The 15,902-nt window shown below is 36.4% G+C and overlaps 1 protein-coding gene across 3 annotated transcripts; it reads right to left on the bottom strand.

Moving 5' to 3' along the window:
- Window positions 1–3,701: 3,701 nt before the first annotated feature.
- LOC125250133 (polymeric immunoglobulin receptor-like) lies at window positions 3,702–7,687 on the bottom strand. 3 transcript variants are annotated; one of them, XM_048162527.1, is made up of 5 exons: window positions 7,529–7,687; window positions 7,072–7,383; window positions 6,664–6,969; window positions 6,534–6,555; window positions 6,126–6,361 (listed from the first exon to the last, which is right to left on the bottom strand). In XM_048162527.1, the coding sequence occupies exons 1-5, from the start codon at window positions 7,581–7,583 to the stop codon at window positions 6,334–6,336; spliced, it is 723 nt and encodes a 240-aa protein (XP_048018484.1). In that variant the 5' UTR covers window positions 7,584–7,687; the 3' UTR covers window positions 6,126–6,333. The 3 variants fall into 3 exon arrangements, with proteins under 3 accessions (XP_048018486.1, XP_048018484.1, XP_048018483.1); XM_048162526.1 differs by lacking the exon at window positions 6,534–6,555; XM_048162529.1 differs by lacking the exons at window positions 6,126–6,361; window positions 6,534–6,555; window positions 6,664–6,969 and adding an exon at window positions 3,702–3,985.
- Window positions 7,688–15,902: the final 8,215 nt, after the last annotated feature.

The following is a 15,902-nucleotide window of genomic DNA, read 5'->3' as shown; positions in this document are numbered from 1 at the left end:
AAATCTAAATCTTTTGGGTACCCCCGGTTGGGAATCACTAATCTAAACATTTGTAAAATACTCCACACAACCACTGGTTTATGACAGTTTTATTTTTGATCTTAATACAGCTTATTTTTATAGTTTTTACCATGCCTAAAAATATATTTAACAAACATTAGAAGTATTAGAAGTAAAAATGATACATTTAGGTCTAAAAGTTATTCATGTGTAATCAAAAGTCGCGTCCCGTTTCCACCGTAACGATGCTGATTCTCCTGCCGGAGATGGGCTCGCGTTCGGCGGCGGAACTCATTTCAGACCACCGCCCTCCGTCTCACTCGTAGCCGAAAGATGCTTTGGCTGCTTCCATAACCTGCCCATAAACAATCAGTGCACAGTTCTGAGAACATATTTCAATATCCAAAGTATTTATTCAGTATCTTTGGGAATAAATTGATAATTTTACGCAAGGCATCAAGTGTTTGCTTCATCCGAAAGACGGATGCGACACTCGTTAACTGACATCGCATCCCTGTAGTTTGCTTTGCTTTGCATTAAATAAAATGATTTACAGCACAACAACGATTTTATAGATGAAATAAAACATACACAAAACTGTATTTCATGGACAAAATGCATCAAGTCGGCGGGGCGGGGCAGCGCTGAGAAGCTGAACGTCACGTGATGATCGCGCCTGACCTGCCTTCCGTTTCCATCATACTCTCTCTCACACACATACATTCTTCTCTTACATACACATATTTTCTTCAGACATGCATGTGTGAGAGTAGAATATGTATGTATGTGAGAGGAGAATATGTATGTGAAAGTAGAATGTATGTACATGTGAGAGGAGAATATATATGTGTGTGAGAGTAGAATGTATGTGTGTGAGAGGAGAATATATATGTGTGTGAGAGTAGAATGAATGTATGTGTGTGAGAGGAGAATATATATGTATGTGAGAGTAGAATGTATGTGTGTGAGAGGAGAATATATATGTATATAAAAGGAGAATGTATGTATGTGAGAGTGCCAGAATGAATTTTGGCTTGATTGGCTCTTCATACTTCATTTTCAAATGTTATAAAATACATACTGTATAATAACTTTTACAACCAAATTGTATGTAACATAATTCATTTAACTTACACTGGAAAGTTTTCTGAGACATGATGTGAAATTGGGCCACGTAAATTCTTCAGTATGATGAATAAGACATAGTGTGGATTTAGTGTGCATTAAGCGTGCTGCACTTTGACATTTTTCAGTCCTTGCACACAGTCTTGCACACTTACTTCCACACTTACATGAGGCCTGTCCAAATATCTGTCCAAGCACATACATTTTTATCTGATTTGACAGTTTTCTTGCTTTGTATTCGTAATGATGCATGGACTATGAAAAATGTTAGCTTGCACAACATGCAACTGTGATTAAGAGATTAAACAATGAGATGAAATCACATGTTCAGTGTGTGTAAAACATCATGTGATTATTAACTTCAACAAACCTGTAACTTCTCACACTCTAAAAACTAATTCAGGGGACCTTTAGTCATTACTTAAATATATTGTTGTGAAATAAAAAATCAAGTTCTGAAATGCTGTTAGACTTTTTACTTGTAATTGTTATTTTATTGAGCTTGGATGACACACAAATTATGCCTATTGATTCGATATACTATCATGACTTGTCATAGTTTAACATTTTCAGTTAATCAAAAATGTATTTAATTTTAAGTTCTGTTAATGTAAAATACAGTCTGATGACGTGTAAACGTGTTTCATCGTTTTGAGTTGTATGAACACTTCTTTTAACTGGGCTGGGATTTATATTTCCCATCATGCTTTGCCCATGGCACGTGAAAGGGAGAGTAAATGCTAAAATTAAGTGTTATATAATGTTTTTTGCATAAGATTAATGGTAAGGGAGATTTAGCAGTAATTAAGGTTTTGTTATGCTAATTTAGAAGAGTTAATGTGGGTTTTTGGAGATTTACCATCATGGTGACAAGCGGTGCTTGGTAAGTTCATGTTACTTAGAAATGCATGTTTATTGTGTCCAAAAAGTGTCTTCACCTTACTTAAAACAATATGTTGGATCAACATAAATAGTTGCATTCATGTTGACAATTATTAAGTTCATGTTACTTATAAATGTGTTTTTATTGTGGCAAAAAAACATCTTCACCTTACTTAAAACATTATGTTGGATCAACTCAAAATATTGCTTTGAATTAATGTAATTCTCCAAATTGGCTAAAATTCTAGTGGAAAACGTTAACATATATATATATTTTTTGTTGTTGAACCAATGTTTTATTTTTTAGAGTGCACTGTTTGTTCACATAGCTGTAGGTCACCTCGTCCCCCACAGAGACTGGGCTGCTCTGGAGATACGAAAGATGATGAAGAAGAATACTGACAATTACATTACAGTACAAATCTCTGAGCATGTTCTTGTGAATTCACTTACTGCTTTAGTTTTGGGTCGTATTGTCACAGAGCTGTAAGTCACGTCATTCTCTGCAACCACTGATGATGGACTGACACTGTTTCCCTGTGAATAATTATAAACACATCTGATTTTCTGAGTCTTTCAGTTATGAGTTTTAATTTAAATTGGTTGTTTGCTCAATACTGCGTCACTGACTCCATCCCTGTTCACCTCTGTGATGTGGATGTTACTTCTGTCTGTTAGAGAACAACTGATGTTATCAGACCTTCCATTGGACAGTTTCTAGTCATCAACATAAAGTTTATAAATACACATAAACTCAATGGGGTCAGTAAGACTGTCTAAGAAGATAATGTGCAAAACTGATCAAACACTGAATGATGATGGAATAGGTCATATAATGAGAAAGGTATAATCAATACTGACTGTTCTTCTTTTTCAGTATTACAGCTGACACGACAGTCACCAACAGCAGAAACAGCACAACTGCTGGAATCCACACCTGATACCCATAATGCCTGTGAGAATAAATAATACAAATGGTTTATATTATAAATGCATACAAAATTATTACTGTTATTGAGGTCATTATCATGACAATAGTATTATTACAGAAACCTAATTTACCGTGGTGCATTTTTCATTTGAACATTTTCATTAGTTGTAGTGAACTTTACATCACTCAATCACAAACATTTTACTTCTTCAGTTCTGTTGACATTTATTTTGTGATTGTGGCATCAGTTCTGACATCATTTGATATTTAGTTTAAAATGCTGTAATTATTCTTGGTCAATTATTATATTTATTTATTTATTTATTTTTTACTTTTGATTTGCTTTACCTGCTCCAGTATATCTCTTCAATTAAATGTCTGGAATGCACTGAGCTGTTTAAATGCACTTAAAGGGACAGTTCACCGAAAAATCAAAATTCTTTATTTACTCAACATCAAGTTGTTTTAAATCTATATAAATTTCTTTCTTTCTTCCATAATATATAAAAAAAAAAAAAAAAAAAAAAAAAAAAAAAAAACCTTTATAAGTCCATCAACTCTTTGGTTACAGACATTCTTCAAAATATCTTCTTTTGTGTTCAGTAGAACAAAGAAATTCATACAGATTTGGAACAACTTGAGGGTGAATAAATGATGACTTTAACAACCATTTGTTGTAGTTTTACACCATTTCACATGACACATTGCAATTCCAGGAAAACTAAAAAAGAAACAGTGTATGAAAACAAGGATGACCTCACTGATGCAGCTGACTCACTTACTGTATAACACCAGTACATGACATGAACCATCCAGAATCACTAAGTCTCAGTCCAGTCATCAGCACAGTGAAGGATCTTCTCCCATCATCACTGATCTGGACTGATGGATTCTGGGATGTGTCAGTCATGGTGTAACAACTCTGATCTTCATATCTGCACCACTGTTTGAGTTTATACTGATATCCAGAACTGTAGAAACACTGGACACTGACATTACCACCTTCATGTCCAGATACACTGCTGCTCACCACAGACACATCAGGAGCTGAACACACAGAGACAAGTCTTTTGAGATTGTGATTTAACAGGAACCAGAATCTGAATTATTCATTTAAATGTGAAACTCATCTCATACCTGATTGAACATTGAAATAGCTGATTGGTTTCGTCAACTTGAAATCTTGCTCCAATCTCCACAACTCACCAGTAAGATCCAGTGTCTTCATGCTGCAGGTTTCTCATAGTCACAGTAAGTCACACACTCTGATCTGGATGATCAGTTACTGACACTTTTCCTTTGGTACCTCACGCACCGGATGCCGTGCCTGCGCTCAAGGCAGTTTGACATAGTGGTGTATTAGAGGTAAAAAATGATATAAATACTGTTCGGTTTCTCGCACATTTAAAGACATTACAGAGAATGAACTAAACTAGAAATCCATAACAAGTAGAGAAAGACAAAAGAAAATATAAAGTATGTACCTGAAGAAACTGTACGGAAATTCACTTTAAAGGAACAAATGATATACAACCAACCGAGGTCATAGAACAAATAAAGTGACCTAATAATATTGAACCTAGATAATCACTTCTTAAATATGGCTAAAAATAAATAAAAATAAAGGGGAAAAAAAACAAACAAAAAAAAAAAAAAAAACTGACTGGCAAAGTGTGTAAATAAATGAATCCGTGCTAATAAAAATCAAGCATAAGATTCAACATAAGAGTCAAGTTCAGCAATAAACTCTAAAGATTGGATCATTGAAAAATCAGTCTGTGCTCAAATATAAAGCACTTATTAACCAGGCAAATCAGCTAAAACAAAAAAGCTGAATATTAATACCATCTAAACCCAGAAAGAACAGAAGAATGCATAAGCCAAATATATCCTACTTCACACTGGCGAAATCAAATCTCTTCCCGTCAATCAGAGCAAACGATCCACGGAAAGAAGCTTTTTCCCTCTGGGGATAAGACCTCAGTGAGTCATAGCTTGTTTTCACACAGGAACTTACAACCTCTGGCAGCTTGCCAGACAGTATCTCGGTAACGACGAAGAGCAAACAGGATAATTATAGACCTGTATGTACCATCCTTTCTCCATGGGTCGAGACTATGGGCGATATCCACCGCATCCTCCATCCTCTCACTGATGCCAGCAGCCACGTTGCCAAGGATATTGACTGCAACACAATGGACATCTTCTCCATCCTTTTCATGTGCACCGTGCAGCTTCAGCGTCTACCTCCAACTGTACCGCTTGCAGTCTCCAACCTCTTCTTTTAAAGTTTTGTTCATCTGTTTAAGATCCTGGATCTCAGCAGACATGACTTTCAATGCCTCCTTGTGAGTAGTAACCTCAGTAACAAGCTGATGTACAGTAGAAGACACGCTTTCAATTTGCTGTGTTGTAACGGCAGTTGTCTTGTCAATAGTTGAAATTTTCTGGAACATCTTTTCTCGAATATCGAAGTGGGCCGCCAAAATTTCAGAGGACATGCACTTTTGAGCAGGATCCATCTGTGACTCAGGTGCAGGTGCTGACATGGTAGCAAGTTATTAATAGAAAATAGCTTTTCATCGTTTATGTAAGCTGATTAAATGCATGACAAAACAGCCTCAAATATGTAAAAGGAAAAACAAGGGAATATTCTCAGTGTCTGTATGTTTTTGTAAACATTCACACATTTTTCACACATATTCTGTTTATTGAAAATAACCTTCCATGAGTGGAAACACATCCAACAAGGCTTGTACTTACAGTATATAGGCGGATAGACAGGATATATGGCATAAAATATTCATTATAGCTGACAAAAGTGGGCCTTTAAAAATTGTTTTTTTGACTAATGAATATGATAGACCTAAGGTTATCTCTAAGCTAGTGTGTTCAAAACAATACCAAAATTTACATTTGGAAGATATGTGTATTTAAAATTTATAATCTCTCTCTACCACCAATGTTCATCATCTCATCAGATTTACTGTCCAATCAAATGCTCTCTAGAATCTGAAGTGTCCCGCCCCCCTTCATCATAAAAGACACTGAAGCTGTGGTTGAAATCAGTCACTTGTTCACACATTTACTATGTTCAATATGGCGAATGAATGGCACATATTGTGCTCTATGTCTGTGAGGTCTGTATATCATATTGATATAAAAAATGATGGCTAAATTGAAAAACTTTTTTTTAAAATGAAGTTTTATTTGGTATATTCCTCATTTGTTAGTCACTTTTGATAAAAGAAAAAAATAACACATTTGAAGAAAACGTGTGAAAAAAATACATTTCAGACATTTAGGCATTTAGCAAATGTAGACATCTAATACATCAAAAAGCAGAATCAGCAGTTTATAATCATCTGATCTTTCTGGTCGATGTGGAGAAATCTCTAGTTCTGTGACAGACAGAAACGCCATCTGAAAGATAAAAGACAATAACACACTATTAAATATTACTGAACATGTTTCTCTGTCACATTATGTATATTTTCAAGAAACACTTGAAGAACTGTTTTATAACATTAAAGACATAAAGTTTAGATGTTGTTAAAGAATAAATCACAAAAAACGAGAATTTGCTAATACTTACTTCTCAGTGCCGGTCACACTCACTGCCAAAATAACAGAAAAAAAAAAAAAAAAAAACCTTATAGTATTGATTATGGACTGAGTTTTATCTTTTTATTCAGTTTTTAAATACAGTATTAAATAGGTTTTACCTGGTTCTGCCTCAACAGTGAGTTGAACAGGATTCATTGCCTCTCTAGCAGAGCAGAAGAACCATCCAGAATCACTGAGTCTCAGTCCAGTCATCAGCACAGTGAAGGAGCTTCTCCCATCATCACTGATCTGGACTGATGAATTCTGGGATGTGTCAGTCCTCCCCACTGTGTAACATCTCTGATCTTTATATCTGCACCACTGTTTGGGATGATTCTGATATCTAGAACTGTAGGAACACTGGACACTGACATTACCACCTTCATGTCCAGATACACTGCTGCTCACCACAGACACATCAGGAGCTGAACACACAGAAGAGTCATTTGAGATTATTAAATACATGTGTGTGAAGTCAGAGAATTAGACATTAGAATGTGATTAAATTAAATTACAAAATCTCATACCAGACTGAACCCTAAGATGAAGATCGTATGTAATAGTCGACAGTCCGTCAGTCTCCACAACACAAGAATAATCTCCAGTGTGATTGTTCTGCAGGTTTCTCATAGTCACAGTAAAGAGACTCTGATCAGGATGATCAATTACTGACGGATTCTCCTCTGATGTGTTTGTGTATATTTTAGATTTATCGATGTCTGAGTACCAGTATTTCTTCTGCGGTGGGTTTGTCTCATTATAATGACATGGGATGGTGACAGATCCTCCAGTCTTAATAGTTAAAACATGATATGACCCACCACTGTAGCATTCAACACCTAAACACACAACACAAGCTATTATTACGTCCAGGATTATCAATAATCACTGAATCAGATATCATCACATGAACAGCTGAGCATAAAATCTGTCAAAATGATAAACAGAATTAGAGACAAACACAGAACAACATTTAATACTCACCTAAAAAGAGCCAAAACCCAATTGAAATGTAGAATACTTTTATGTATGCGACCATTGTGTACGTTTCTCTTCCTGTATCTTGAGCTGTTTATGTGTGTTTGTAGTAACTGCTGCACTTCCTTTTTCCCCTCATAACACTGAAATGTCTTGCAACATCTGGCTAAATGCAGTTAAGATAGAGTCTAAATTTATGTTATAATCTGGTCACACTTTTATTTAGATCTGTTTCAGTAGTAGGGGGTCTGGGGGCAATTGTGACATACAAAATTTTGTCATTCACAAATAATCATGTCAATTTTCCAGCTAACAAAAATATGTTCTAAAATCATTTTGCTAATGTTCCCATATTAAGTTATGAAAATGTTATTTCTGAATTTTCTCTCAACTTCTCAAAATGTTTTTTAAGAGTTTGATTTTTTTTTTTTTTTCTTGGTTTATATGAATGTTTAGTGAACATTCCATTTAATAGTTTTGCAAAAATGATGGGAATGAAACTTTTGAATGTTCTCAAAACATTCTGAAACAATTAGTAACTGATTTTGAGATATAAAATAATTTGCATATCCAATATTTACTTGTATGTTGTTGCCTATAAGTCAAAGAAACTTTTGGCCTTTGAGCTTGTGTTCACCACAGACCTTATTTCAGCCATTTAACCAAAATCCCATTCAAAACCCCTTTGACTTACGGACGATGGAACCGGAAGTGCTAAAATTCTAACTTATTTCCGCATTTTGGCCTAAAAGTGATGTCACACCCACACCACTATATGGCGATGAATACCGCTAAAAGCTGAGACACTTTAATGGTGCCTAAAACCTAGAGTTGGCACAAAATAATCTGAAACATACCTAGCTATCCACCTAAACTGGCTTACCTAGGCCCCAAGTTTTGGAACCGGAAGTTGAGGTTATCCACTTACCCTGACTAAACTTAACCATCAGATAATCTTCTTTCTGGAACAGAAGGGTGATTCCTCAGAGGTTTGGCGTATTTTGTCTTATATTTCTCGCTTGTTGTGACAACTAATTTCAAGCTTAGCCTCTCAAACCATACACACCAGTGTAACTGGAGCTTCTTCCGTTTACTGATATAACGTGACATGCGTATGACATATGAATTGGAGGGCCAGGCCCATGAAGGGGGCCGGGACCAGAACAATGCCATGGCAATAGCAGGCCTGGGTCATGGAGCTGTCACTTTTCTCACTCAAACCACTGTTGCTGCTTGGTTGCTTTTAGAGGGAAAAGATGATCATAACTGCTGGTCTATGATCAGGTTTCTCCATAATATAGCATATTGGTCGAAAGAGATTTGGTGTTTGCGCTCTTTAGAGTGTTAAAGGGGTTCATTTATACGACAATGGCCTGAAAATGCAAACTTTTGAAAATGGGGTTCAAAGTGCACGTTTTTGTCCAGCACTGAGTTCTGCACTCTCGCAAATCCTCTCATTAGTTAATTTATAACAATTGTGCAGTCCGCTTCATTGATTATAGCAGAACTTTGTGAGATCACAATGAAATGAAATGACTGACAGCTTTTTAATGAATATAAAGGGAGCTCTTTGTGTACTTTATAGGTGATATATATATCCATTCAGATTTCGAATAAAATTTTGATTTGCTACATTAGGAAAGTGTAAGATTCTAAGAACATCCTGTGTCTGTTTTTCTGTGTCTCTGTATCTCTGTCTAGCCATTACATCATGCTTAGAGAACATGTTGCTTTTCTTAGAGTAGTGTACAATCCCTACTGATTGTATTAATGATGAGTTGTCATTTTCACTTCCTATATTTTCAATATATATTGGCCCTCTGGCCGAATAAACTTTGTATCTTGGTTGAACTGCACTGATCTGTGTCTGAGTCTTCCATTTGACTTGCTTGAAGGCTTGATTTTCCTGCTAAATGAAAACTGAGATCAAGCATCCTGCAATAAAGCAATAAAACTCGCCTAGAGAAGAAGATCTCAGAGAAATAGCAAGGGGCCAACGCCTTGCCCTAACTCCAAAAGGACAACGCCTCCCCCCACCACACACACACAAACTCTCCTTTCCCCCTGACTGAAAGTTATTCAACACGTATAATGTAACTTATGTATTTATTGTTTTTCCCTTTTCATGTTTGGTATCATTTTAAAAGTCTCAGTGCGGTTGGTAAAATGGTCTCAATTTCACAGCAGTCACTAGAATTATGAAGAAGATGGAAAATTAAGGAAAATTCTGTCCTCTTTTTGGGTGGTGTCTCTTCTCCTCTCCCCCAAAACAGGTGTTGGTGTAATAAACATTTACGATCCTTTTGTTCTGGTTCTGGTATAAAAGTTAAAGAGCGGGGGATCATCTGTAGCCCCCACAGAGATGGGTGAATGTTTGAGGACACTCACCCATCCCTGTGTATATATGCATTTCTTTGAGTAATCGATATTATGCATTTAACATTTCTGAATTGGCTTTAATTGTCTAATTGTAATGTAATTGGCATCATATATTTTTACTTGACAAATAAAATGTTATATTTGGTTAATTCTGTATTATTCTTATTCCATTATTTCTAGTAGATCAAAGCGAAGGTATTACCTCAAATCTGTGTTCAGGATTGTTCATACGAAAGGTTTAATAGATGGAGCATGAGGCATGTCAATTAAATCCATTTCGATTTCTGACTATCACTGCCTTAAATAAGTTGCAGTTTTCGTAAATATATAAAAACTATGCTTTTTGTTACGAGTAAGCAGAGCGTGACCGACTTAAGGGTAGATATTTACCCTGCATCCAATGTTTAAGGTCAGACTGACGAGTTTGTGTCCGGGAAGAGTGCTCAAATCGGCCGAAGTAACTCTTCTAAAGCGATACCGGGACTGCAGTGAACGAAATAATTAAAGATATAAGGTAATCAGAATAATCGAATATCTAAATTAATACATAACAAATGATTAATTTCTAATTGGAAACACAACCTAAGTATAATAATCATTTGAAATTGGAGTCAAATTAAACGAGTGAAATTAAGTGAACATTCAGAGACGCTGAAAAGGCATACACGCGTTAACCTTCGCCCCAGGCGTGTCGGATTCCGTTTTTGGGCCGATGCGGGGGTTCCTTACAAAGTGGTGACATTCCCTCCGTGATCTCCCATATCCTGTTGGCGAGTGTCTTTTCAGTGGAAAATTGGGATTTGCAACAAGTAAGAGGCTTGATCATCTTCTCTTTCTTCAGCTGTGTGGTAAGTCCATTCTTATTTGCCTTTTAGAAGTGTTGAGGGAAAGATAGCTGCATGCTATTGACACATTTGTAGAATGGGTCGGCATACCCATAGATTTAAGACCGGAGACCGAAATCCGGTGGGGCTGGAGAATTAGACAACCACATGTTATCAGGGACATGATAGCAGCAGTGTAGATGAGAAATTATATCCCTTGCTTTAAACTTTAAAGATCTCCTTGTTTGCCCACGCAACAAGAGATTAACCTTAAATTGGAATAACATCATCCAAATTTTATTCTGGTATTCAACAGAAGGCTGTAAATTGAAACCTAAATTCTGAGGTAAAGAATGCCCAGCTACATGTTTATTTGCCTTGCTGCAACGACGTCGCAACACTGAAAATAAGCAAATGGTCACATTGTGAAAAAATCTTGTGATTGGATAAGCCAAAAGATAACAAGGGGAGAAAAATCTCTCACTGGAATCCTTTGTGTGTGGAATGTAAAGCTGGATAAAACAATGTTGTAAAACTAAAAAGTTTTCAAAAGAAAAGATTTGGGTATAATTCTGTCTCAGTACTGGAGAACTGCTGCCATGCAGAAGTCCTAGAGACTGCAACTGGGAAAATACACTAAATGTTAAAACTGATGTGTATAATGATAATTATGATGTCACTTAGAGGCTTGCAACCAAGCCTGAGGGTTTCACCCATTCAGAGGACATGCTCAGTTTGTCTTTGTTTCATAAAAGTATAAAACATATCTTTTACCTTGGTCTTAGTTCAGAATTAAAAAATTACTGCACTCTTTCTTGTATGCTGTTCAGTGTCTCAAAAGAAACTGAAAAAACAAACAGACCAACAATTAATCTTTGTGCTCTCAATCAAACCTGTGTTTGTCCAACCTTTCTTTTCATATCCAAATAGATTCTCAGAGGAGTGCAATTGATAACATCTTAGCCCAAAAATAAGAAAATTGTCTCCAATTCTATATTGTAGTCACAAAAATCTTAAAATTGAGCAAATTATTTGACCCAATATTCGCAGCATCAAAGTCTATAACTGTTTCCAGTTTAGCCTGTTGCTGTGAACAATGCAATGCCATCACAGCTGTAGCTGCAGGGCCAAATGCCTTCTAAAAGTTCAGTGAGGTGATAAATCACTCTTCACAAATTACTCAGCCAAGACCCTCTTGATACCAGAAAAAAAAATTATTTTCAATTTATACTATTTTAATATAATATAAGTTATATTATGATCACATCATGATATATATTATATTATGATGGCCAGGGATGGCCTTTAATCTCATGATGATTCAAGCAAGGGTTTGGAAAAAGAAAGGATTTTGGAGAGGAGCAGAAGGAATTAGAATGTAGTAAGATGGAACCAGAATGTAGACAGAAGTTGGGAGCACTATCGGTGCTGAGAGAATTATGAGGAATCAATGGAAGGATTCAAATTTGTAATTGTGTTAGACACATTGTTCTCACAGAACACACATTCTAGTTGTTTGTGCTACATGTGCACCTAGACTAGTTGAGTTTATTCTTTAAAACACATGACTGCCTTACTGTAAGTGATGCGTTGACACACTTAGGTTTGAGGTTAGATGCTATGCATTCTAGACCATGTGTCTTGTGTAAATTGGAATAACTAGTACTGAAATAGTACAACATGTGTGTCTGTGTTAAATTTGTTTGTCTCCTAAATGGAATACTCAGCTATATTCCATATAGCTGCAGTTAAACCATGCACAGGAGCATAGAATTGCCATAAGGCTACAATGTGCTTCACAATTGCATTAAATAAGTTAAGAAAAATGGAAGGAATAAATAAAATTAATGGGAAAGAATTTCTTTATCTTCTATCTGTGCAAGAATCTTTAATGAGAAAAATTACAATGACCAGTATTTATTAACTAAAACAATCAACCCGATTGTTATATCTTGAATAGGCTAAATCCATTCAAGATCAAAACATGAATTAAAAATTCAATTCTATTGATCTGTAACCCAGAGACAAGAGGAAGTATAAGTTTTTATTTTCCTTTGCAACAAAACCACAAACAAAGTGGACAAAGTGTTAGCAAACTCGTCTCTGGAAGCACTAGATCATATTGGATCTGATCAGGGAAGTTATTTTACTGGACATGTAATTAAAGTCGTGTGAAATGTTAATATCAGGCAGAAACTCTCCTGTTTTTACAGACGACAGAGATCCAAATGGTCAAGTATTTGAATGACACCATAAATACCAATTGCTAAACAAAGAGCACACCACCACAAAAGGTGATCTGGTGTCCTAATCACAGATCTGGCGAGTGTGAGATTCCCCCAGGAGACCTGGGTGTGATAATGCTCACAACACAACAGACTGTGTAAGCACAGCTGCAATAGCAACTCAAAGTGCAAGATTCTCTGACCATGCTTAAACACCAGCAGTCAGATCTGACCACTAACATTCAGTTTATCTGGCCTTTTCTTTGCAGAAACATAATCATAATAATGATCTATGTCTCTGTAAACTAAAACAAATTTTCTTCTAATGGCATACAATCTTAACAGATTAAAGCCATTTGCAACAACTGCCTGGATAAAACCATTAAAGAAAAATTAAGATAGCACCATCTATCTTAACATAATTTGTTTGAAGGTTCAAGATAAACTGTTATTCCTGTGTGTCTGTTTCCTTTTCAGGATTAACAGCTGCCATGTTAAGGGCCAGATTCCACAAGGTTCTGGTCCCACCCGTATTGAGCCATGACATACAACTTCACACACAGGAGATGGGGGTGTAGAAACTTCAAGAGGCCATCTCATGACACTAATAGATACATGGCCTCCAGTGTAAAACTGGAACTAAATTATGCAACACAAATTATGGTAGGATAGACACCACCCATCTTCTCCACAAACATACAGAACACACACACTACAAACTCACAACATCCCTACCTGGCATAGATCATAAGACTATCCAGACGAAAATTATTCACATAATGCAAATCTAACATACATCATTCACCTTCATACATATAGGACAAGGGAAATGATTGTCGTAATTTTGAGGGGTTATGGAAACACTGTAATATGCAGGACATGTGCATGGCTTTAGTCACACACCAATTAATAGAATTTCTGATCATTCAAATTACAAATTCAAAATCTAAATGAGACCTATTCAGTAATGTAACTGGTCTCTTTCAGTCCTTGGCATTGTTGCAAACTAGGAGGGCCCCCCTTGTTTCCAACATATGACTAATGACAAATTGAACTAAACAGTTAGAACTGAAATGCAGGCATTTCTATAAATCAGGTACTCAATTCCCAGACCTCTATTCTTGAGTGTGACTTAGCCTGTACATCAAATGCACAGATGATGGTTGTAAAAGCTAAACAAAAGATTTTAAATCTCAGTTTCTGTAAATTCCATTCTCTAATTGACTTGATTGAAGCCGAAGTTCTGCATTAAGGATGTGCAGTTAAAACAACTATTACAGACAGTTTTATAATTGTAATTATGAAATTGTGTATTTCTATGTTTAAGTATGTGATATATTTAATTATTTATACCACTGGTAAATATACTAGTTATTTAGACTCTTTGCTACTTACCTTTAACTCATCCAGACCAAGTCTAAATTCCACTATAGTGAAGAATCTGGTGATTAAATGAGACCTGCTCACTAAAGATAGGACTCTGAAAGGGAGATCTTGTTTACCACTCGCACTTTTGACATGTTCAGCATGTGTTATTTTTTGTTATTCTGTTTTTCCAACAACCCCTTTTCTCATCTTACAATAACACCAAGCTCATCAGTGTTCAAGTATTGAATGGTCACTCAGAGGTTGTTCAGGTGTCCTGCACGCAATGGAGCATCATCAGCTAAATGAATCCTTCACCCATGGAAATTTGACCTGCCCGGCAAACCAGACCTTCTACTTGAAGGTAACCGAGGATTTCTCACAGGATCAATTAAACCTGGGGCGGACACAGGTGTTTCCGCAAAGTGTAATGAGACTTTCCTGACACGTTCTGCTTATGCTGACCAACACAACAGACTTGGTACAACCAGTCATTCTACAGACAGAATACCACCACAGCCAAGTGCAGGTGGAAGCAAACCTGACCAAGAAGATCACAGAAATGTCCAGCGGCTGCAGCATCCAGTCAGCACAGTACACACCTGAAGGGACTGTGTGCCACAGAGATGCATCCTGCTGTACTTTCATCTTAATGTTCAACCTGCCTTAATGTTGTTATTTCAGATGACGACTTAACTCCTGCACCCATCGACTGACACTGCTAAGAGACAGCCTATAATATTACGTACAAAATTAGTGCACGAAAATAGAGCACTTTAAGTACATATTAGAAATGTACTTTTTTTCACCTGGGTATTGCTCAATGCCGCAAAAACAGGCTGCAAAGAAACCTTTGACCCTCCAGAGAGCAAACACAAATACGCACTGAAGTGTTTGTCAAATCTGTCTACTGCTATTATTGCCGTTTCAACTGAGGGTGCTGTTGCTGTCCGTTGAGCACATTTTAGCACCCTTGTGGAACTGGGACTAATATAGGGCTTTTCACACTTGAAATAGTTAAAGGCAGGGTAGGCTATTTTATAATTGCTAGCAATAGCAAATTAGCTTTGAAAGCATTAGATCCCACCCTCCCTTCAGAGTGTCTATAAAGCCACGCCTTCTTCATAACACATGATCGCACACAACCAGAGCAGAGTCTGCAAAGTGTCACAAGAGACGGTGTTAAAGGATTAGTTCACTTTCAGTTCTCCAACTGGATGGAGAATATTCCATCCTTAATAAAGTTACAATAGCATAATTAATTTATAGAATAATTTCTGTATGGTTAATTTAAAAGTTCTGTTCTATTTGCTTGTTTTAATTTAAGCAATGCTTAACATGCTATTTCAGTGCTCATTGTGCTGCTCTTCACTGTTCGCTGTAGGATCGTTGTTAATTGGTGTTGTAGATGAGAGAGCTGCAACTCTGCTAAGAAACAACAGAGAGAAATTAACCAAAATAAAAAGACAAAAAAAAGAAGCAATGACAGCACAAAAAAGAAAAAAAGAAAAGAAAGACAATAAATTCAAAACCACTGAACCAAAACCTGGTCTTGGTTCAGTGACAGTAACAGGAACATGTGGATCT

The sequence above is a fragment of the Megalobrama amblycephala genome, linkage group LG17 (genome assembly GCF_018812025.1).
Source record: "Megalobrama amblycephala isolate DHTTF-2021 linkage group LG17, ASM1881202v1, whole genome shotgun sequence".
NCBI lineage: Eukaryota > Metazoa > Chordata > Actinopteri > Cypriniformes > Xenocyprididae > Megalobrama > Megalobrama amblycephala.
Note: the sequence above shows the minus strand (reverse complement) of the source record. Positions and strands in the feature narration are given on the sequence as shown.

Excerpts from the sequence above, each read along its gene's own strand:
- LOC125250133 (XM_048162526.1), bottom strand. The coding sequence starts at position 7,583 with ATGGTCGCATACATAAAAGTATTCTACATTTCAATTGGGTTTTGGCTC. Across the intron at positions 7,384-7,528 it reads TGGGTTTTGGCTCTTTTTAG|GTGTTGAATGCTACAGTGGT; the intron begins GTGAGTATTAAA and ends TTGTGTGTTTAG. Across the intron at positions 6,362-6,663 it reads CACTGTTGAGGCAGAACCAG|ATGGCGTTTCTGTCTGTCAC; the intron begins GTAAAACCTATT and ends TTTATCTTTCAG.